The 21,298-nt window shown below is 54.1% G+C and overlaps 2 protein-coding genes across 2 annotated transcripts in view; both read left to right on the top strand.

Annotated features, from left to right (window-relative positions):
* Positions 1-1,725: 1,725 nt before the first annotated feature.
* On the top strand, positions 1,726-12,625 carry BESB_018320 (putative dynein gamma chain, flagellar outer arm; the record flags this gene model as incomplete). Its single annotated transcript, XM_029360547.1, has 17 exons — positions 1,726-1,963; positions 3,618-3,816; positions 4,240-4,362; positions 4,575-4,743; positions 5,112-5,216; positions 5,649-5,808; positions 6,299-6,426; positions 6,857-7,108; positions 7,481-7,558; positions 7,906-8,040; positions 8,577-8,720; positions 9,189-9,296; positions 9,860-9,940; positions 10,106-10,381; positions 11,085-11,312; positions 11,899-12,093; positions 12,482-12,625. 17 exons carry the CDS (start codon positions 1,726-1,728, stop codon positions 12,623-12,625), a joined length of 2,763 nt encoding a protein of 920 aa, XP_029216523.1.
* A 326-nt stretch (positions 12,626-12,951) lies between these two features.
* Positions 12,952-21,298, top strand: part of BESB_018310 (putative dynein gamma chain, flagellar outer arm) — a gene marked incomplete at both ends in the record, with an annotated part of 32,314 nt that continues 23,967 nt past the window's right edge. Inside the window, 15 exons of the mRNA XM_029360546.1 lie at positions 12,952-13,012; positions 13,228-13,544; positions 14,110-14,298; positions 14,770-14,959; positions 15,512-15,803; positions 16,141-16,318; positions 16,429-16,605; positions 16,720-16,869; positions 17,395-17,513; positions 18,068-18,225; positions 18,333-18,460; positions 18,796-19,059; positions 19,399-19,644; positions 20,198-20,410; positions 20,944-21,149. Of these exons, the coding sequence (XP_029216522.1) occupies positions 12,952-13,012; positions 13,228-13,544; positions 14,110-14,298; positions 14,770-14,959; positions 15,512-15,803; positions 16,141-16,318; positions 16,429-16,605; positions 16,720-16,869; positions 17,395-17,513; positions 18,068-18,225; positions 18,333-18,460; positions 18,796-19,059; positions 19,399-19,644; positions 20,198-20,410; positions 20,944-21,149 (2,888 nt within the window). The remainder of the gene's footprint in view (positions 13,013-13,227; positions 13,545-14,109; positions 14,299-14,769; positions 14,960-15,511; positions 15,804-16,140; positions 16,319-16,428; positions 16,606-16,719; positions 16,870-17,394; positions 17,514-18,067; positions 18,226-18,332; positions 18,461-18,795; positions 19,060-19,398; positions 19,645-20,197; positions 20,411-20,943; positions 21,150-21,298) is intronic.

Here is a 21,298-nt window from a genome sequence, read left to right as displayed (position 1 = left end):
TAGGGGGTGGACAGCGCTGGACCACGCCGACTCATGTTCGTTTTCCTGTTTTATCTTTGTCCCCTTTTCCGCGCAGGCGGTGACGCAGAAAGTTCGTCGCCCTTTCTGTCGTGCTCAATTTTGCTCAGGCGTTCCGCAAGACGCGAGCAGTTCCTTTGCCCCAAGCGCTTGGAACTGTTTCAATTCCCTGCCCTTCTGCCATGAAACAGGACTGGTGAAACTCTTTCGCGCGTTTTTCGCGTTTTCGCCGCTGACAAAAGCTACAGCAAACGCGAAGCAGCTTCGCCCCTGGGCGGAATGCGACATTTACAGGCGACATTCGAACGAATTTCGTCCTGCATCTTGCCAGAAGACAACAGGCTGGATCAGACAAATGGATCCCGGTTTGTTCCCTGCTCTGCCTGTATCCCTCCGATCTTACTCGGGCTCGTTGCCGCTCACACACAGGTCATTTCTCTAGAGTCATCCGCCTTCAGCAGGGGAGAAAGGGCTCTCTGCAGCGGCGTTTTTTGGCGACACAATTGTACCTGATAGGCTTTTTCCGCACGATTTCCCTCGTTTCTCGCTTCTTCTCCAGCTCGTCCTCAAAAAGGCGAAGGACGGGGAGGGCGTTCCTGCGCAACCGCGTTGCCTGAGGAGCCCACACTTTTATCGGGATATCCTCAGATATCTGGAGTCTTCACTTAGCCCAGCTCTCGCGATTGGCGGAGTAGCGAAGCGCGTTGCGCTATGTTGAAACGACAGTCGCCCCGCTGCAGCCCGGCACCGCTTCGCCTCGTCTCTTTGCTGCAGCGAAGCAGCGAGCGCCTTGGCATAACGTTGTGTAGTTATATGAAGCATACATTCCTTAATATCTGGAACAATAGATAGTTGACTCTGGTTTTTTCAGCTTCAAGGAGGCTGCGGCAACCGAACAAGGTGACGCCCTCCGCAGCTGCGTCCATAAGCATACACATACACATGTAAATGAACCTGAAGCGTAGGCAGGATGTGCAGAGTTATGAACTCATCTGCGTCGCTGTGCTCGTTTCGCGGCAGACACACTCAAACGTTCGCGCGCAGCTAGAGAACCTAACAGAGCCCGTCGTTGTCCTCTTCTGCCTCTCCACGGGTTTTCGCCTGTAGGGGACTCTCAACATTCAGTCCGCAGGAGAGTGAAAAGATGAGAGCGAAACACCCTCGCGTGTGCCAGAAGATCTTTGCGGAGAGTCTGTGCTTTTCGAGATAACAGAGCCGTTTTCAGACCTCAGGCACGGGCGGTAACATTCGAGTTGGCTCGTTTTTCCGCAGCTGAGACCTTATCTCCAGCCCTGCGGGTAGCCAAAGAGGCTCTCGCTCGAGATAGTGTGTTCCTGCATTCCCTTACCTGTTGCTGCGTCCGCATCGATCAGCTGAAAGACGAAACGTGCGTCCTCAGCCCGCCCTTTCTTTGTCCGCGCCGCCCGCGCTCACGCATCCTACTCGGAGCTTTCGCTTGGACAAACTTCGCACTCTTCTTCTTGGTTACTGTTCTAGAGTAGAAAGGCAACCGTCTCGCCAGACACCGAAACCTGTCTGCCTACGTAAGAAATCCAAAGGCGTACGCACACGGCTACAGCCCCGCTGCTTCTTCGGGTGCGCGTAGATACCTAGATACGCGCTTTCTCCGTGTAACTCACCACGCTGCAGAACCGCGTGAGACAAGCGTCGAACTCGTTTTCTCTGCATCTGTGACATGTCGAGAGAATGGCGGCGCTTCATCCGCGGCACCGGTGGATGGTGTCGCAAGTCGTCGCGGCGTTCAATCTCGAGGACGAGGAGACTGCCGTCGAGTTCGCTTTCCGCGGACATTTCTTCTCCAAGATCGAAAAACTCCTCTCGGGTTTCAGCCGGCGCCAGTACATCATCTTCGTCTACCAAGAGCCTAAAGATGGAAAGTCTGCGGCCAGCGACTCGAGTCTCGACGCGAAGCTCATCTGCACCGGTGAGAGGCCTTCGCACAGAAACCGGGATGTGCGCTTTAGCTTTTCAAAAGCTGCGCAGATTTGCCGCGCCCGCACACACAGGACACAACCTGCAGATATGGGCGCCCATTTGTCTAATCCCAGCGACCTATCCATCTCTCGGCTTAGCAGCGGTGAAAACGAACTTGCTCTTGTCCTGTGGATTCTGCGGAGATCCTCTTCTTCTTGCATGGAAAAGGAGAAGGGATTCGGGCTATCAATCCCGGAACGCCTTTCCTCCAGGCAAAACGCAGTCTCCACAGAGTAGTTACACACGTGCCCTTGGCGCAAGCTTTGTGCGAGTCGAGCTGCAGAGCCCGTTTTTGCTCTCGGTTTTCCTTTGTTCGTTATAATCTGTCACAAAGAAAGCGCTGCTTCGCTTCTAAACTCACACTGTTTTCTTGAAATACACCACGGTTGATGGGGAAAAACCGGAGACTTTGAAAATGAGTTTCCCAGAAAAAGGAGATTCCGCGGGAGTTTTCCACGGGCCGTAGAAAACGAGAGAAATCAATGGTTCTAGACGTCACAGGATTTGCTGCGGTCTCAGATGCAGAGAAAAGAAAAGAACACTTTCCCAAGGAGAGAAGAAAAGTCTTACGTGGAACAATTGCTAGTATTCCATACTCAAACAGAAACATTCCAGCCGAGCGCACGACAGAAAGAAAAAAGGAGGATTTTTAAGAGATTGTCTTCGCACGGCAGAGAAAAATATCAGACAAAAACCCCAGAGGCAGCCATATGCAAAAGTGGATAAACATATACACGGAGATATATATGCAAATACGTATCGTTCCGCACACGCATGTACCTGCATATATATCTACATTTGTTACATACGTCTTCACACACACACAGATTCGTATCTGCATATTTTTATGTAAAGGAACCAGGAGAGCATGTTTGGTTTGGCATAACGGCCTTTTCATCATGGAAACACTTTTCAAGGTGAAGCGGCAACGCACTCCATGAGTAAAAAATACAGCGGTTTCGCGTGTAAGAAAACGAAAAAAAAGTGTGATGCCGGCACGACAGAGGAAACAAGGATACTCTGACGAGACCGTTGACGTACAGGAAAAACAGAAATTTGTAAAACTCTCATCGGAACATATTAGCTGCAAGGCCTTTTCTTTGCAAGCTGAGAACGGCCTTTCCAAATGAGGCAATGCCTTGAGGAAGATGTGCGCCCGCGGGTCACCTCTTTGCTTGTTCTGCCTTTGCATTCGAGCGTGTGTCACACCGTCTCTGGGCATTTTGCTTCGGCGCAATTTCGATTTATCTTCCTTTCTTCTTTCTTGTCGCCCAGCGCCTCCTCGGTGCTCAGTGTCCGCGTCGCGTCTGTCGCACCTCTGCCATGTTTTAGTTGCGTCTTTTTTCGAGAGGAAACCTCTTTCGCTCTCCGGACGCTGCTCTGATGTGTCTCTCTCCGGCGTCTTCGCTTGCGGCTCTTCCAGTTGAGTCCGCGCCGCACCTCTCGCGTGTTTTGTTTGTCGTCGGTCGCGCGACTCCGCCGGCGCCGCTCGCCTGTGTTTCGTGTCTCCTCTTTCGCGCCTTCTTCGGGCAGCCTGCCCCTGCCTCGCGCTGCGTGTGCCGCGCCTTGATAAGCTGGACGCGTGGCTATCTTCCTCTTCGCAGACGGGACGGAGTCTGGCTTGCATGCGCGGGCGATCTACTTTTTGAAAACGACGCCGCGAGGCAAACCCGTGAACGTGAACGTCGCATCCGACGCAGAAGTTCTCTTCGGCGAGATCGCCAGCACGCCGCTCTCTAGTCTCAGCGTCATGCTCTCAGATGTCTTCCTCCCCGTCGTCGAGCGCTTCACCGAACAGGAGTGGTGAGAAGAGAGAGAAAAAAGCAAGGAAACGATGAATAAATAATATGTAGGTATTCAAGTGCGCGACACGGAGACAGCGCAACAAGTTTGGCGCAGACATCTGTATGCATTTGCGCTAGTCGAGCGAAACATGCACGCAGAATGCAATGTGTGCTCTTAAGCAAATCTCATACGTCCACTCACATCTACATTCTCGCAGGCCTGTGCAGACACACATTCCTTCACGTACATACATCTATATGCATACACATATATATGTATATACGTACGTGTGCATACATGTAGACGTATATCCATATACATGCGCATGTATGTCTACATATATCTGTCGTGTATGTATATATATATATATATATAATTAGGTGTGAATCGTTGCACGAGTGGGAGCGTGCAGGCTTCATTCTTTGTTTTGGGGCATTTTAGGAAAAGTTGTCGGAGCGAGCAGCGCCGCGAGTTTGTCGGCGGTTTTCGGAGCTTTTGCAAAGATCTCTCTGGAGCGGTGCACTCGCTGTCCTGCGGCATCGATTTGCGCAAACCTGACTCTGCGTAAGACGGCAGTTAGAAGTTGGGTCTTCTTTTCCCTCTCTGTTTCTGCCTCCCCCTTGCGAGATCCAGTGTGCGCGAACACACGGATAGAAAAACTGCGCATCTCTGCTAGCCACGGCGGTTCTTTCCGCCTCTCTCGCCACGCCGCGCGCTCGCCGCGCTCCTGAGGCGACAGCGGGGGCGTCGGCTCTCTGCGTTTTTGTTTCCTGTAGGAAAGTCTCCGACGATGCGCGCAGAGACCCTGCGCTGGCTGCAAAGAACCCCGAGACAGTTCTTCACTTCGAGGGCTTGCTCGAAGACTGGTGTCGCCAGATTGAGCGGTACCTCGAAACGTCCCTGGAGCAGAGTAATGAGCCGCCTGACGCTGGGCCGCGGAGCGAGGTAAACTAACGCAGAAAAGAAACAGGAATCGCAGACTGCAACTTAAAGCAACCTTCAGTTGTTTCAGTTCCTTCTCTAGAAATGCCCTTTTCTAGGGGCGGTGTGCAGACGGCGAGGAGAGGCTCGTCGGGGGGGGGATGAGGGGGGGAATGCAGCGCTGACCTCGCGGCGAGGCAGACGAAAGCTAAACGCCCGGAAAGGGAGCGGAAAAACCCGCTTCTGGGAAGAGAGCTTCTTACCTGCTGCGATAGTGAGCTGCGTGCGCGAAGAGGCGCCCACTGACCTCGAGACTCTCTGCGAGGTGCCTCGCAGGGCGCCTTCCGCCTTCGAGCTGCGGCGATGATGCAGCAACCTTTTTTTTCCCGCAGATTGAGTACTGGCGCAACCGCATGCAGAGACTCAACTCGATCACAGAGCAACTCAAGAGCGACAGCTGCAAGTTTGTCTTCGAGACGCTCTACGCCGTCAGCAAGGTAACCGCAGGCAGACGCATAGGGCCTCGTTCTTCTTGTGTGCGGACTGAAGACGGCTGGGAATGGAGAGATACAGAGAGGCATGCGCTGACACATATATATACGTATACATGCTTATCTGCCCGTTTTTTTAGTATTGCTGCAGACACAACTGTTTATCCGCGCATATACAGGCGCCATGATGCATAGACTCCATCCGAGTACGAACGGGTGTCACGAAAAGCGTCTCTGCTTCGTAAAAGTCGACCTCACTCGTAGGATAAACAAGCACATACATGCATATTTATGCTTGCATGCGCCAACGCCTGCCCGCCACTCCACATGCACCATCCCTCCACATACATATATATAGATATAAACCTGCATAAACATGTATACAAATATAGACGTATGTGCACGTATACTGAATTGAGCGTCTCTTTTTTTGCGCAGACAAACGCAGAAGTAACGCCGAAGTCGCGGCAAACAGCTTTCCACGCGCTGCGGCGATGCAGACAGATCGACCTGGTTATCACGGAGGCGTTCAACGAGGCGAAAGACAACGTCAAATACCTCAGCACGCTAGAGAACTTCATCGATCCCCTCTACACAGGCAAGGACAAGAAACGAAAAAAGGCTCTGGAAACCGCGCTCACGCAGAGATACCGCTGCAGCACACATACAGACACTGGGAGATCAAGTGCAACAACGGCTTCCGTTTCGCGAGCCACGCAGGCAGAATTCACGTATATGCCAAAAGATGTCCACTTGCCGGCGTAGGAATACAGCTGCCCTCCTCGTATAGAGGTATTTGCATATATATATATATATATATATATATATATATATATATATATACAGACGCATGCGAAGAGATAGGTGCAAGAAACTGTAGGGGCGCCTGCCGGCGGATGTCTACACGCATGCGCTGCTACACATATTGCGTCCGCCAGAGCTCCCTGAGGCGACAAACTGCGCAAATTTAGAAATGCGCGCGCGATTCTTTCCTCGCCTCTTGTGAGTCCGCGAACTGTGAATCTCAGTCTCCTGCTGCGTGTTTCAAGAGAGTTTTGCTTCTTACTGTGCTGGTTTTGCGTTAACAGGAACTCCACAGCACATCATCGACAACCTGGCAGCGCTCATGAACGCAGTCACGATGATTCACTCGATTTCGCGCTACTACAACACCAACGAGCGCATGACGAGCTTCTTCATAAAAATCACCAATCAGGCATGGAACCCACACACACTCGCCTTTTTCTGTACAACCTGCCTCAAAACAGACAGACCGACAGCTGTCGCTTACATCTACCTTCTAAACACATTCAGAAATTTAGTGTACATGCCTATCTATCTATCTATCTATCTATCTATCTATCTATCTATCTATCTATCTATCTATCTATCTATCTATCTATCTATCTAAAAAACAAACAGTCAATGTGTGATGATGCGGCGCTGCAGTTCCTGCCATCCGCCTGCGAACTTGCGCTTTGCTTGCGAGTAGCTGTCTCTCCGCCGTTCTCTCATCTCGCCTCTCGCGCGGCTGCCCTTTCCACCTTTCCGTGTCTGCTCTCTGGAAGCCCCGAAGCGTCTCTTTCTCTCTTTGAAAGCGGCGACGATGCGGCGCAGCTTGTGCTGTCTGCGCTGCTTCTATGCAGATGATTGCGAACTGCAAGAAGGGCGTCCTCGAGGGTGACCACTACGACAAGCTGTGGGATCGCGAGCCTGAGGAGCTGATTCGAAAACTGGAGGCCTGTTCGCGGCTGAACGAAGCGTACCACGAGCACTACCGCATCACGAAGGACAAGCTGCTTACGACGCCGAAAGGGAAGCAATTCGACTTCTCCGAGCAGCAGATCTTTGGCCGCATGGATCTCTTCTGCCGACGCGTCCTGAAGCTCATCACACTCGTGAGAAAGTGCAGCGAGACATACTGTGGCGGCAGGAAGAGTCGGCGCTGAAACGTCGAAAGCAGAGAGCACGCGGCAGCCTGGTGGCTGGCGGCCTGCGTCGCCGCACCCTGAACCTGTTTTTGAGGTTGAGAGATAGCGAGGACGGCGCCTGCGCGTCGCTGCGCGCACTCGCTGCAGAAGAACTGAGAAACAGAGAAGACGAGGAGTACCATTTCCGCGCGAGCAGGGCAAGAACGCGGCAGTCTTCGCAGTGAAACGAAACAAGCGCTGCGTATTGACACTGTGTCGCTGCGCCTGCCGTTCGTTTCTCGTCACTTACTTCCTGCTGGTATTGTGCTTGATTTTTCCGGACTTTTGGTTTTTCTTCAGTTTTCGATTATCCGCCAGTTCCAGAGCATCTCGCGTCACCGCTTCGAGGGCTTGGAAGTCTTCGTTGACCGGTTCAAGGTAGGCGCGGACTGAGGGAAAGAACTCGAGTGATGATGCTGACCTAGAGAAAGACGCGCTGCTTCGATATGCACAACTGCGCCTCTCTACCTCGCTTTGTTTCTCTCTGCGAGGCAATGGAAGGACTCCACTCATACTCCGGTACACGATCTTCAGAGCCCCATTCACCGATTTAGCTGCGTTTGTGTCTCTCTTCTCTCTCCTGTTTTCACGTGCATTTGAAGCCGAGATCCTTGTGTTCAGGAGCGAGCAGTGTGACGCACTGTGCGTCTACTCTGGTTGGTGCACCGTGGCGTCTTTCCCACCTCTTTCGAGGCTGGAGGGTTTCGCGGCTCTGTTCTTTGCAGCAAATCCTTGCGGAGTTCCGTTCCAAGCGCCACGACATGCTTGACTTCACAAACAACCGATTTGATCGCGACTTCGTTGAGTTCACCGTGCGCGTCGCCGACCTCGAGACCGCGCTGCAGCCCTTCATCAACCAAGTAAAAGTGGATAAAACTTGAGAAAAATCGAAAAAAACCACAAGACCCCTTCAGCGGAGGGGGGGCACTGCACCAGCCGCAGGGAGCAACAGGGGCAGGCCTGCATGAGTCTTTTCGAAGGAGAAAGCCGCTTCCTTCGCCTGCTTTCGGCCCAAGACTTCGTGTAGAATGTAGAGAGCGGGGGCCTGCGCGAGGAGAGGAAGGCGTCCTCTCGCCTGAGTTCTAAACCCTACTTGCTGGCTCAAAGAGATCGGTGAATAAGTCGCACTCAAAAAGAGTGTGCTTCAAACGTGTCCGCACGCGTCCCTTGCAGTTGAAAAACAAAGTGCGTTTGCGCGGCTCAGCGGCGGCAAGAGAAAGAGATGTCTGCTGCCGCGAAGAGAGCAGAAACCGATAGGAGTCGTGGGGGGCCGATAACCCCCCGAGGAAGACGATGGACGGCAGTGCGCGTGTTTAAGAAGTTTTTCAGAGGCGCCGCAGGGCCTCACCTCCTGTGACCGCCATGTCGAATTTCGTGTGGTGTTTTTCCTTCCAAGTCTTTTGAGTCAACGACGTCGATCGATGCCTCACTCCAGTTGCTCAAGAAGTTCCAGTCCGTCGTCCACAGCGAGAATTTGAAGAGCGAGTTAAAAAACAAGATCACAATCATTTTTCACCGATACGGCTGGGAGCTTCAGCAAGTAGGATGTTGTGTAGCTGCGCCTATCCGTCAGAACCAGTTTTTGCCCTTTGTTTTTCTGTTTCTTCTGTGCAGTCGAGTGTCGCGCGAGGCTCTAGGCACATGCGTGCGCTTCTTCTTCCTTTTTTTTGTTTTTTATCAACGCGTGGCTTCCCAGCCTTCCGACATCTACCCTTCTGTCTTTCCCGTCTGCGCGTCATCGTGTGCTGCTTCGCCTCGCTCTTCTTCCTGCTCGCTCTCGTGCCTCTCGCGCCTTCGCCTCCTCCTCTCCTCCCTTTTTCCTCTTCACTTTCGTCATCATATTTCGCCGGCGCAGCCGCTGCTGCTGCTGGGAGCTGGTCGTACTCCACGTCTGTCTGTTTCGTTCTCGCTCTCTCCGCTCACTGTGCCTTCTGTTTCGCCGTGGCTTTGATACCTCCTCTTCCATTGCATTTTCCGGTGTGTCTTTTCCAATTTTTTTCATTTTTAGATCCAAGAGCAGTATGAGCGCCTGCGCACGAATCCGCCCCTCGACCGCGACATGCCCCCGATCGCAGGGAGCATCGTCTGGGCTCGCCATCTCCTCAAGCGTATCGAGGTTAGACACGATGGAAATCTCGCACAAACGCGAGCAGCTGGAAATCCCCTGAAGAGTTGAACATACGAAAAGAGAATACGAACCCGATTCGCCGCGTATCTAGATCGGCCGTCGACGTCTCTTTCTCTCCCTCGCTTTCTCTCTACGTACACGCCTCAGTCTTGGCGCCTCCCTCTCTATCTGTCTCGGTCTCCGCCGTCGCCCTGTCAAGCTCTCCCTTCTCCTGTGTTGCCGTCTCCGTCTCTTTCTCTGCCGCTCTTCTTCTTCCTCCTTTTTATCTATGCCTCCTGCGGTCTAAGTTGACTCTCTCTCTCGCTATGCGACTCCGCGACTCTAGCTTTCTACGAGCCGCTGCAGAGGACTGCCGAGGGAGATGCCTCTCAGGCGCTGGCTGGCTCTACGCGCCCAGATGCCTGTATTTCTGCGTATCTTTGCGCACTGACACATATTCTTCGTCCTCAGAAGCTTCGCTTGAGATTCCGACGCTTTGAGTGCGTGTGGCCTCCGGCGCGCGATCCTAAGCACATGTGCTGCGATCTGAGCTGCCTTTTTGTTTTTCAAAGGGTCCGATGAAAAAGTTTGAGGAGCATCCATTCGTGCTCAGCTCGCGCGAGGCGAAGAAAACCGTCCGTCTGTATAACAAGGTGAGGAGAGAGGTTTCTTCCGCGCGGACGCTCCCTCTTCTTTCGGCGTTTTCCCTTCTCCCTCCCCGTCTGCAGCTCCGCTGCGTTCCGCGTTCCTCTCGTCATTTCGCCTGCCGCCAGCATCTTCCTGCGCTTCTCCTCGCCGCGCCTCTCCTTTTCTCGCAGGTCGCCGCGACGCTGCTCGAGTTCGAGTTGCTGTGGTACCAGACATGGAAGGACTCGATTCCTGCGGCGCGCGCGCATCTGCAGGCGACGCTGCTTGCGCGGCACGAGACGACTGGAAAGCTCTTTGTGAATTTCTCGCCGCAGATCGTTCAGCTCATCCGCGAGACGAAGGCTCTCGACCGGCTGCGCCTCAACTTGCCCGAAGACGCGAAACTCGTTCTCCTGCGAGAGAAAAAACTCAAAAACTACTTCCAAGACTTCACCCACGTGCTCGAGGTGCACAGCGCGCCACGCGTCCGCCGAAATCCATCCCCCAATCACACAAAGTGCCTTGTCCCGCCCCGCGGAAACGCCCCTCGAGAAACAAAAAGTTGAAACCGATACACGCACACATGTCTCTGCCTCATTTACGGTGAAGACAGACCTGCATTTCTCACCTCTAGATGTCACGGCGTCGCTGTCGCGCGCTGCCCAGGGCCTCCAGGCTTCGCGATGCAGGCAGCGACTCTACGCAGAAGGCCCCGCTGCCTCCGTGTGCGATGGACAGGCGCCAGTAGAAGCGGACTAAAGGGACCAGAGATCACACATCTACGCAGCGAAACACGGAGAGACACCTGCGCGTTTGCAGCGACGAGGCGCAGGCGTCTATCCCTACACGAGAGCGTAAAGGCGCGCAGCTTTGTAGATCGCGATCTGTGAAGCTTTTTCTCGCTCTGGCTCGAAAGTAGACGCTTCGCTTGCTGCCGACCTCGGACATCACTGACACCCGTGCTGCTTATTGTTGCTTACGATTGTTTCGCCTTTCCCTTGAGGCCTTTTTCTTCGTTTTCGGTTTTTTCTGCGCGATCCTTCTGCTTTCGCCTCCCTTTCGTTTTGCTTCTCTCCTCGCTGCTGAAGCCCCTCCGCCTCCTCGCCTGCGTCGCGCCGCCGCTCGCCGCACCCCTAGACCGCGAGATCGTGTCTGGATGCCTCTTCTCAGGAGTACCGCCGCATTTCGTCGATGATTAGACCTATTACCGCGGCACTGCTGCAGCCGCATCTGAACAGCGTGGAGAAGCTGCTGAAACCTGGAGAAACCACGCTCACATGGATCTCGATGAACATCGAGAGCTATCTGCAGAGTCTCTACGCCGGCCTCGCGAAGCTCGAACAGCTCGTCGTGACCGTCAACGACATCGTGGAGAACCGCATCGACGGAAACCTGCAGGTCGGCAACCGCGAAAACGCGAAAAATCCAATTTTTCAGAGCCCCATGCACTTGCAGCGGCCGAGGCTTGAGGGGACGTCTCCCGCGCCGACCTCGAAGCCGTTGCCGCGCGAGAAAGACGCTGGACGCGCGGCGCAGCGGGAGCTTGTTTTCTGTTCTTCACCACCATCGTCCTCTCTGCAAAAAGAAGAAACGGATTCAGATACACGCTGTTGTCGCTGCTGGCGTCTTCCTCGGCCCCCGGATCTCGTTTTTCTTGAATGAAGGCGCTCGAAACTTTTCAAGAAAACGCGACACACGGCACGCCGCCGAGAAGACAGAAAGAACTCTCTCGTTGGGATGACTTCTGGGAACGAGGCAGGAACCCTCCACCGGAATAGATGCGGCGAGAGCTCTTCCCGTCTTCCCTCCAACCTGCCGGCTCCCCGAGGAGAAGGCTCAGAGCTTCGTGTCGATGCATGCATCCCTACGCTATATCTGTCTCCTCTAGGCGCGTGCTGCTGTCGAGAGCTGTTTAGCCAGCGTGGCGACGAGAGGCGGCGGTCGAGTGCGCAGTTGAGATGCTGTGTGCCTGTTGCGGTGTCAGGCGCTGTCGCGCGTGATGATCGTCCAGCTGCCGGCGCCCGGCGCGACGATCTCGCTGCAGAGTTTCGTCGACATGCAAGATGCCCACGTGAAGCAGACAGCCGCGCATCTGAACGGGCGATCGGTGGAAATCGAGAGCGCAGTCTACGACTTGGTTCGCGCGAGTCTGGCCTGCCCGCTCGAAAAGGACGTGGAGGTAAACGCGCGCGACCCCCTCGCCCACATACACACGGACAAAACCGAGAAAATAGAGAAAAATCGAGAAAAATACAGAAACCACGATAAAACTGGATGGAAGTCCAGCCGACCAGAGGAAAGTGAGAGGTCCAATCCGGGCGCTAGGTATGTGAAGTTTGGTTCGCGCAGCGCGAAGATCGCGGCTGGACGCGTTGGAGAAGATATCTCAGAGAAGGCGATTGCAGAGACACACGCGGGCGCACGGGCCGATGAGACTCTCTTTCTCGAATTTTGAGAAGGCGATGTGATTTTTTCATCTTTCTATTTTTCTTCATTCGTCTCGTGGGGTCGGCGCCCGCCTTCACATCACGCTTCGTTTCCCTTCTTTCTCGTTTTCTTCCGTTCAGCCAGTGCATCAGGAGGATATTTTGAAGATCAAGAAGCAGTATCAATGGAACTTTTACTCGTCCCTCTTGAAGGCCACGAAGACGTCGCTCTTCTGCCTCAAAACCCGGCTGCAAGCTCGACCTAGGAAATCGGGTGCGTCCTAAGCAGGCACACACACACGTCTTTGCAGCAACAATCAATCAAAAAAATATAATAAATTCCTAATATGAGATACGCCGTAGACACAGAGACGTGCGTAGCTGAACCTCACACAGGCACTAGATTCATATATATATATATATATATGTATCTATGCTGTGGTATTTGCTTGCCTCACTGTACCACATATGCCCCGTGTTTTTATGCGTGAACAGCAGTTCTCGGCGTGTCTGTCGGTCTAGGAGTTTGTACCTTTTATTTGGTTTGTTCGCGAAAAATTGCTTGCCCCTCTGCATTTTCTGCCGTGTTTTTCGAGCTGGAACCTCTTTACATGCTTGCACGTTCTCTGGCTGCTTTCGCGGCGACCTTTTCTGTCTGCGTCTTCTCGCATGGTTCGGCGCGGCTCGGCGGCACCGTTTGCGATTTCCGCCGGTCTGCGGCTGCGCATGGTTAACGTTTCTGCGGCGCGCAGACTCTCCCCGCGCCCCTCTTGCGAGGCCTTCGCTTGCGTGCGCTGACAGACTCGTTCCAGCTCGCAGACTCGATTTTCTCACGCCATCGCGGGCGCCTCTCTCGCCTCCTCTCGTTTGTGTGTGTGAGTCTGCAGAGGGCCGTTCTTCTCCCTTCTTCGAAGTCGAGTTGCAGCTGGACGGCAAGGGCGTGCGCCTGCATCCGTCGCTGGAGGAGATTCAGACGGCGATCAACAAGTCTGCGCTGGCGGTTTTAGGGTGCTCAAAAGAAGTCGCGCCTTGGAGCCTCGCGACACCGGCGGACGACGCGGCACCGCAGGAAGAAGACGCGCGAGGCGAGACCTTTCGCGAGCGCATCTCCCGCGACAAGGAGATCCTCAAGGTGCTTCTGCTGCTGACCGGCTCGATTCAAAGCACGCGCGACGAAGTCGGCAACTACCTCCAGAGATTCGACGTAAGGCTCGCGCCGGGCTCTCCACGCAGCGCTCACCTCGATCGAGCTCGCCTCGTGAGGCGGGAAGCCGGCGCGATATGCGCTGGCGGAAGATTCACAGAAAGAAAGAGAGCTGCGTCTCGGTGGAGGCGCGGGCGGCGCCGGCTTCGACAAACCTCCCCGCCACTCGCAGTCTGACAGCCCTGCGCGCCTTCAGCGTCCTCCTCTGTCGCGCGGCTGAAGGCAGGCAGAAAGCAGAGCTGAGTAGCAGGAACGTCGCGTCTTCAAAATACGAAGCAGCACATTCTACCTAGACATTTACTCAAGAAGACCTATGTATCTTCCTATGCATGAGAAAATACGCTGCAACATGAGACTGCGAGCTGAGCATGTTGAACCGGAGGCCGCTTACCTGTCTACGCTTCCCGTAGCTCTTAAACAAATGAAGGCCTGCGCTGGCGTTTCGCCGCGCGATAAAAAGATGCTTAAAACTTAGAGCCTCCCCCGCTTCTTCTTCGCATGCATGCTGCGTTTTTGGGGTTTGCCGCGCTGGGTACGCCGCCTGGACTGCTTCTTGCCGCTTCAGGAGTTCGCCTGGCTGTGGTCCGACTCGCGCCAAGAGAGCTACGAGGCTTTCGCCGCCAGGAACCCGTCGCTGGACGAGTTCGAGAGGCGGCTGCGCGCCTTTGGCGAAGTGGAGGCGAAGATCCAGGCGATGGAGAGCAAAGCCGCGATCGGCGTCCTCCTCCTCAACACTGGCGGCCTCGTCGCTCAGGTTCGCTTCCGAGGGCCTCTGGGAGCATTTGGCGACGTTCACCCGACAGAGAACAGGCACTCTGCGCCCGCCTCTTTCTACTCCCCACGCGAGAGAGCGAGAAAACTCGCAGTCGCAGGCCGGAGTTCAAAGGACGCGGCGCCTCCGACGGTTCCTCCGATCTGACCACGGCTTCCACGGGCCCCATATATACTCCTATACATACATGCATACGTGTCCGTGCATATATATCTATATGGAGACTTGTCCTTACGTATATATATATATATACACGCCTATCCGTACACACACACATATATATATATATATATATATATGCACATACGCACATACATACATACATGCATGCATAGAAGCGTACTTACATGCATAGGTGCATACATACATACATACTGTTCATAAACACACACATGCGGGGTTCGGCTTGTGAATCGGCGCGGCTGGGTTTCTGGGCTGCGCATGTTTTTTCAGCTCATTGAGTTGATTCGGGGATGGAATCTCCAGTTTCTCCACGAGCTGCATCACCAAGCGAAGCAAAAGCTCGAAAGCCTCGCGGAGCAGATTCGGCAGATGGCGAAGCGACTCAAGCGGCATGTCGCCGACATCGACGCGCTGCGCCACGTCATGGAGACGCTCAGCTACATCCGAGAAAAAGAAGCAGGTATGGGTTTCCTGCGCGCGCAAACGCTACTCCACCCAAGGCTCCGACCACACCCCTACAAATTACATTTATATTTTCAATGCGAGAAGTCCCGCCTGGCTGACGAGGTCGTATGCCCAGCCCGCGGCCTCATCCTCTCTCTCCCCTATTCTCTCTCTGTGTATATGTAGGGTCGTTTTTTCTGCACATAGATACATACATAAGTATATCTATCGAAATGTGCGTCTTGCTCTGTCTCTCTAAAGCTGTACCTCTGTGTCTCCGTCGTCTCGTTCGTCCGTTTTTTTTCCACGACAACTTTTGTTTGTTTTTCTTCAGGGTTTAGGTTCAGCTTTGGTTCTTCGCTCTCCATCTCCGCACACTCTACGCCCATCTTTGCGTCTTCCCGAGCCCAAACACAAAGGCGTCTCTGGTTTCGCGTGCGTTCGTTGCGGCCGCGTGGGGGAGTACTGTCTTCAGCCTGAACAGCGCATAGAAGGCGCGCGGAGACGCGCATTTCTCCTTCTCTAGCCCCTCCCCCTAACTTTTCTTCTCGCGTCGTTTCGCGTTCAGACATCGAGTCGGAGTTCGATCCTGTCATCAGCATGTATAACTTGCTGGATCGCTACTCGCCCAGCAGCGTCTCGCTGATCGACAAAGAGGAACAAGACCAGCGCCTGATGCTGCGCACCTCCTGGCAGCGGCTGCTGGCGGAGGCGCAGACGCGCCAAGACAGTCTGATGGAAATGCAGACGCACTACAAGCGCGAGCTGATTACAAACATCAACAGCTTCAAGGTCGACGTGAAGCAGTTCCGCGAGGACTTTGAGCGCAACGGTCCGACGGCCTTCGGCGTGGTGCCCAGGCAAGCAAAATACTGGAAAAAAAGAATACGCAGAGCCTCGCAGCGACGAGCTGCGACAGACAACACAGAAGGAACGAGACACAGACTATCGCCATTGGATCGCGGCAAGGCAGAGGAAAGAAGCCCGCTGCACTGTCTACACATATGCACACATGGGGTATACGTATATGTATATATATATATATATATATATATATATGTATATCGTTCTTCCTCGCTTGGGACAGACACTCACATGGGCCTCTTTGCAGCTCTACTCACGCCGAGCAGCGGAGTTCAAAGCTGCGTCTGCATGAGCTGTAGCCGCGTTCATCTCGCTTCATCGTTTCATTGTCAGAGAGGCCGTCGAGCGCGTGCGACGCTTCAAAGAGGAATGCGAGATGCGGACGCGGAAGCAAGAGATTTATTTCGCGGGCGAAGATCTCTTTGGTTTTTCGCATCAGTCCTACCCCGAGCTTGAGCAGACAAAGCGCGAAATTGCGCACCTCACACTCCTCTACGACCTCTATGTGCAGGTAAAAAACCTGACAGAGCGACGCCTAAGCCTATATCTATCTCTCACACCAAAAACTACAATAGAAATAAAAAAAATTATAAATATATGGGTGCATGCGTTGGGCTTCAGGTGATTGACACGATGAAGGAGTGGAAGGACATTCTCTGGGTCGATGCGCCGAGTCACATTCCGCTAATGAGCGAGCGAATTCAGTTTTTCTCGACGTGCTGCAAGAAGCTCCCGAAGCAGCTCAAAGACTGCGACGCTTACCTCGAGTTCAAAAAGGAGATTGACGACTTCATCGAGGTGAGCAGCGCCACCTGCAGGCTTCTGTCGCGCGTAGCTGGCGTGGCGAGTGCCCGATTGTCTTTTTCTTCCGTTGAAGCCACGCACTTGCAAGCTTTGCTTTGGCCTGTTCAGATTCTTCCGCTTCTCGAGGAGCTCAGCAAGAAGTCGATCATGCCTCGCCACTGGAAACAAATTGAAAAAATCACAGGAAAATCCTTCAACGTGGAGAACGAGATGCTGCGCCTCCAAACGCTGACCGACGCAGGCCTCCTACAGTTTAAAGTAAAGCTGATTTCTCAGAAGCAAAGTGAACGAAGACGTTTTCTCTGCTCATCTGTCTCTGCCTGTGAGGGGCCTGATGTGCCTGACCTGCTGAGGCTCTCTCGAGACTGGAGTTCGTTGCCTTTTCCTACCCCTTCGGTCTCCAACTTGTCTCTGTGTACGACCGCTCTCTGTCCCCGTTTGTCTTGTTGTGTCTCCGTGTGCTTTTCTTCCTTCTTTTTCTGCCTCTCTCCTCTTCTTTCATCTCGTTCCCTGTCGCCTTCTCCGTTGCCACCTGGCGCCTTCTACATCGCCCAACAAGCAGATAGCTTTCGTCGTCTCGGCGCCGCATTTTCTCTCTTGCGCGACAAAGGGATCACGCCTCGCGCGTGTCGAGCTGCCTCCACACGCGACTGAAGCCTGATAACGCTTTCCAACTCAGCGTTCTGCTGCGCATCGGCAGATGCCTCCTTCCGAGCTGCGCCTCGCGGCCAGCTGCCGATCTGCCACTGGATACGCGCCTCCCCTTCCCCTGTTTCTCCTCAGGACGACATCATCGACATTTGCGAGTCCGCGGATAAGCAGTTGATCATCGAGGAAAAACTCACAGACATCGAAAACACGTGGAAACAAACCAACTTCGACTTCGGCACCTGGAAAACGAGGTACGGCCGAAAACGTCTGCAGCGCTTGGCACGGCCCCACCTTTTCGTCACCCTCGCCTCCTTGGCGTCCATAGAGGTGCACATGTATACATATATGAATATAAATATATATAAATATTTAAATATATATATATGGATAAATATATCAATATATATATATATATATATATTTTTATACGCATTTGCTTCCACAGGTGCTATCGCGTGCGCTTGAGGCCACCCTGTCGTATCCAGGCAGCTTAGTACGCCTCGCATTGGGCTCGACATTTCGCGATCGACTCCGCGCCTGCTTCCAGTGTTGCTCTGCTTCCTCGCCTCACGTCCCCCCTGGCGCGGGCACGTATTGTTGTTGCCGCCGTCGCGTCTCTCGACGCGGCTTATGCGCGACTTTCTCTTCGTCGAAACGCATCGCTGGACTCCTCTCGCTTGCCTGGTCGGCGCAGAGCCGCTAGTCCTCGGCGCTGCCGGCGGGCTCTTCGCTTTTTCTCTTCTTTTCCCGGAACATGCCGCCGCGCCAACCAAGCCTTCTTCCGGCTGCTGTGTCTCCGCTGCAGAGACTATCCATGCGTGCTGCAGGGAGGGCGCGTCGTCGAGATCCAAGAGGCGCTCGAGGAGTCGCAGATGGCGCTGAACACGATGAACGCCATGCGGCACGTCGCGCCCTTCAAAGACCGCGTCGTCAGCATGCTCACAACGCTCTCGGACGTTTCAGGTACGGCTAGCTTACTTTCTTGATCGCACGCGCCTCCCACACACTTCGATTCCACTTCTTTTTTCCCCCCTATTTTTTCTATTTTTTCTTTTTTTTTTCGGTCTCAGACACGATCGACGGCTGGACAAAGGTGCAGGTTCTCTGGACGTCGCTGGAGCCCGTCTTTACAGGCGGAGACATTGCCAAGCAGATGCCCGCGGAGGCGAAGCGGTTCCACAGCATTGACAAAGACTGGGTGAGAAATCTGAAGAAAAATGCCTCTGAGTGAACAGGCACCCGCAGTGAACGCATCACTAAAAAGGAAAATACACACGGCCAGAAAGCCGACCCAGTGAGGCGACGAGCTCGTAGTCGTCTTCGTTCGTCTGACCTCCTCCACCTTCCCCTCGCTCTTCCAACCCAGCCACGTGATTCCGGCCCGTGACTCGCTTCTGTTCGTGTTTTCTAGCCTCCACTGAGTCTCTGGGTCGCGTGGACGCGCGAACAGCTCCAGGATTCTTTGTGTAAGGCTGCCTCGTGCACACCAGACGTTGGCGCGTGCCTGCTTTTGCATGCTTCCTCAATTTTCAGACGACGATCATGGCAAAGGCCGCAGACACCGTCGTCGTGACGGAGTGCTGTCAGAACGAGCTCCTCAAGCAGCTGCTGCCGGTTCTCCACAGCGGCCTGGAGAGCTGCCAGAAGTCGCTCGAGTCCTACTTGGAGGGCAAGCGAAACAAGTTTCCGCGCTTCTACTTTGTCTCGAATCCGGTGCTTCTAAAGATCCTCTCTCAAGGCTCCGACGCAGAGTCTGTGCAAGAAGACTTTGAGAAGCTCTTCGACGCGATCTCGAGGGTCAGTCTTGGGCGCAGACAGCGAAACTCAGACGCGACTGGGGGAGGGAGGTCTCAAGTTTGAACGCGCCACACTCCACAGGCACAGCAGCTGGATATACGAACAGAACTAACCCTAGACGTGCGTGCGTGTGTCGCGGCGCGCTGGGAGGGACGCTGCCTCTGTCTGCTTGCTTTCTGCGCCGGCGAATAGAAGCCCCTCGATGTTTTTTTGCTGTTCGCCTGAATGCGATCTTCTCTTCTCTCTCGCGCGCTGCCGGATTCCCGCTCGTTTGTGTGTCTCTCTCGCTGCATGTGGTCGCTATGCCGCTTTCGCGAATGGGCTTGCCTTCTCCCTCAGGTAGTATTCGACAAGGATGACCGAAAGAAGATTTTGAAGATTAAGACGGTCGCAGGCTCCGCGGAGGAAGTCGTCACGCTCTCGACTCCGCTCAAAGTCGAGGGCAACATCGAGGATTGGCTGCGCGGCCTCGAATCGCAGATGCAGCGTTCTGTGCGCAGAGACTGCAAGTACGCCGCCCACGAAACAGGCCTTGTCTACACGCAGATGTCACTGAGGGACTTCTGCGACAGATACATCGCCCAGGTAAGAGAAACTCTGCCGACACACACAGGCACTGGGGCAAAAGAAGAAGGTCTGCAAGTTCACGGGGATGCAGGGAGAAGCAATCCAAGGCACAAATATATCCATATATGTATGCATGTGTAGTACTCGTGTGTGTAGCGGCTGAGATGTTTGTAGGGGTTTTTACAGAGTAGCGATGTGATTGTGTGAACCAGTTTTTATCGAGGACACGGCGCCAAATGCGTGTGGACGCTTTTTCCTCGAAAAACGAAGACATTTCAGCAACACTAGTGCCTTTGTCGCTCAAGGAGGATTTGCTCCTGCTTGTGAGGGATGCGAAGGTGCTCAGAGTTTATATAAAATGAACTTGACTTTGAATTTTCAGATAAATTGATCAATGTTGCTTCAAATTTAGCAGCCTTTTCGGAGTTTCAGCAAGCATCCGTCGGCAGGGGTTGGCGGCGAGTTCGGGGCTGCCTGGCGCGTTGCAGCGGACGAGGAGTCGCGCGTTCGATTCCCTTCCGCGTCAGGTATTTCGCCTGCGGCGCCCGTTTTTTCTCTTCTATCTGCGCAGGTGGCGCTTCTGGGCATTCAAATGATCTGGACTGCGGACTGCCAAGAGGCGCTGGAGAAGCTTTCGCGCGAGCGGGACAGAACTATCATGAACTCGACAAACAAAAAGCTCGTGGCCATGATGACTGACCTCGTCTCTGCCTGTCTCTCGGACCTGGGGACGCCGCTGAATCGAACCAAATACGAGACACTCGTCACCATCCACGTTCACCAGGTGAGCCTCCCGCCGCAAAAAACTCTCCCTCTCCCGTGGACGCTTCCATGCGGTCAGGTGCACTCACCGTATGGCCCCGGTTCCATATTCACACGTATCTACATGCATTTGTACACGTAGGGATGCATGTGACGATGCGTGCGGCTCACGTGTTGGCGCCTGCGTGGCTGTCTGTAGGGCAGCGATCCGCTGGTCTGTGTGGCTCCTCGCTCTGGGGGTGATCGGTATTTTCTTCAGTCTGTGACTGACGCCCTTTTTCTCTCGCGGCGCTTGAGAGCCCTTTGCAGCTCTGCGGAGGAAGACTCTGGGGTGCTGCGAGCAGCTCGACGACGAGGCGGATGAAAAAAGGAGAGATCGAAAGAAAATGAGGTTCTTGGCGTTTTTCTTTAGGCCCCCAGGCGCCACATCGCCCATCCGAAGGAGCCCTGGGGCATCTGCGACATATGCGGAGGGGTCTTGCGTTCCAGCTGTTTTTTCCTCCCGGCGTCTCTGCCGCATAAACGAGTGTCCTCTGCGTTTTCTTCGATTCTTAGAGAGACGTGTTCGCCGATCTCTGGAAGAAAGTGAAGGAGCATCGCCTGAAGGACTCGAGCGACTTCGACTGGCTAAAGCAGACGCGGCTCTACTGGAAAGCCGACTCAGACAACGCGCTCATCGCCATCGCCGACGTCGAGTTCACGTATTCCTACGAATACCTGGGCGTCAAAGAGCGCCTCGCGATCACGCCGCTCACAGACAGGTAAGTGGAGGTGCCGCGAAACACGAAAACAGACGCATCTCGTTCTCCTCTCTTTCTCTCTCACGGCGCCACCTCCTGCTTGCTTGTCGAGCCCGCTCTGTGGCGGCCTGTGAGTGGGTCGTTATGTGTGCCTTTTTTTCTCAATCCTT

The sequence above is a fragment of the Besnoitia besnoiti genome, chromosome X (assembly GCF_002563875.1).
Source record: "Besnoitia besnoiti strain Bb-Ger1 chromosome X, whole genome shotgun sequence".
NCBI lineage: Eukaryota > Apicomplexa > Conoidasida > Eucoccidiorida > Sarcocystidae > Besnoitia > Besnoitia besnoiti.
The sequence above is the reverse complement of the archived record's forward strand: the minus strand, read 5'-3'. Positions and strand labels throughout refer to the sequence as shown.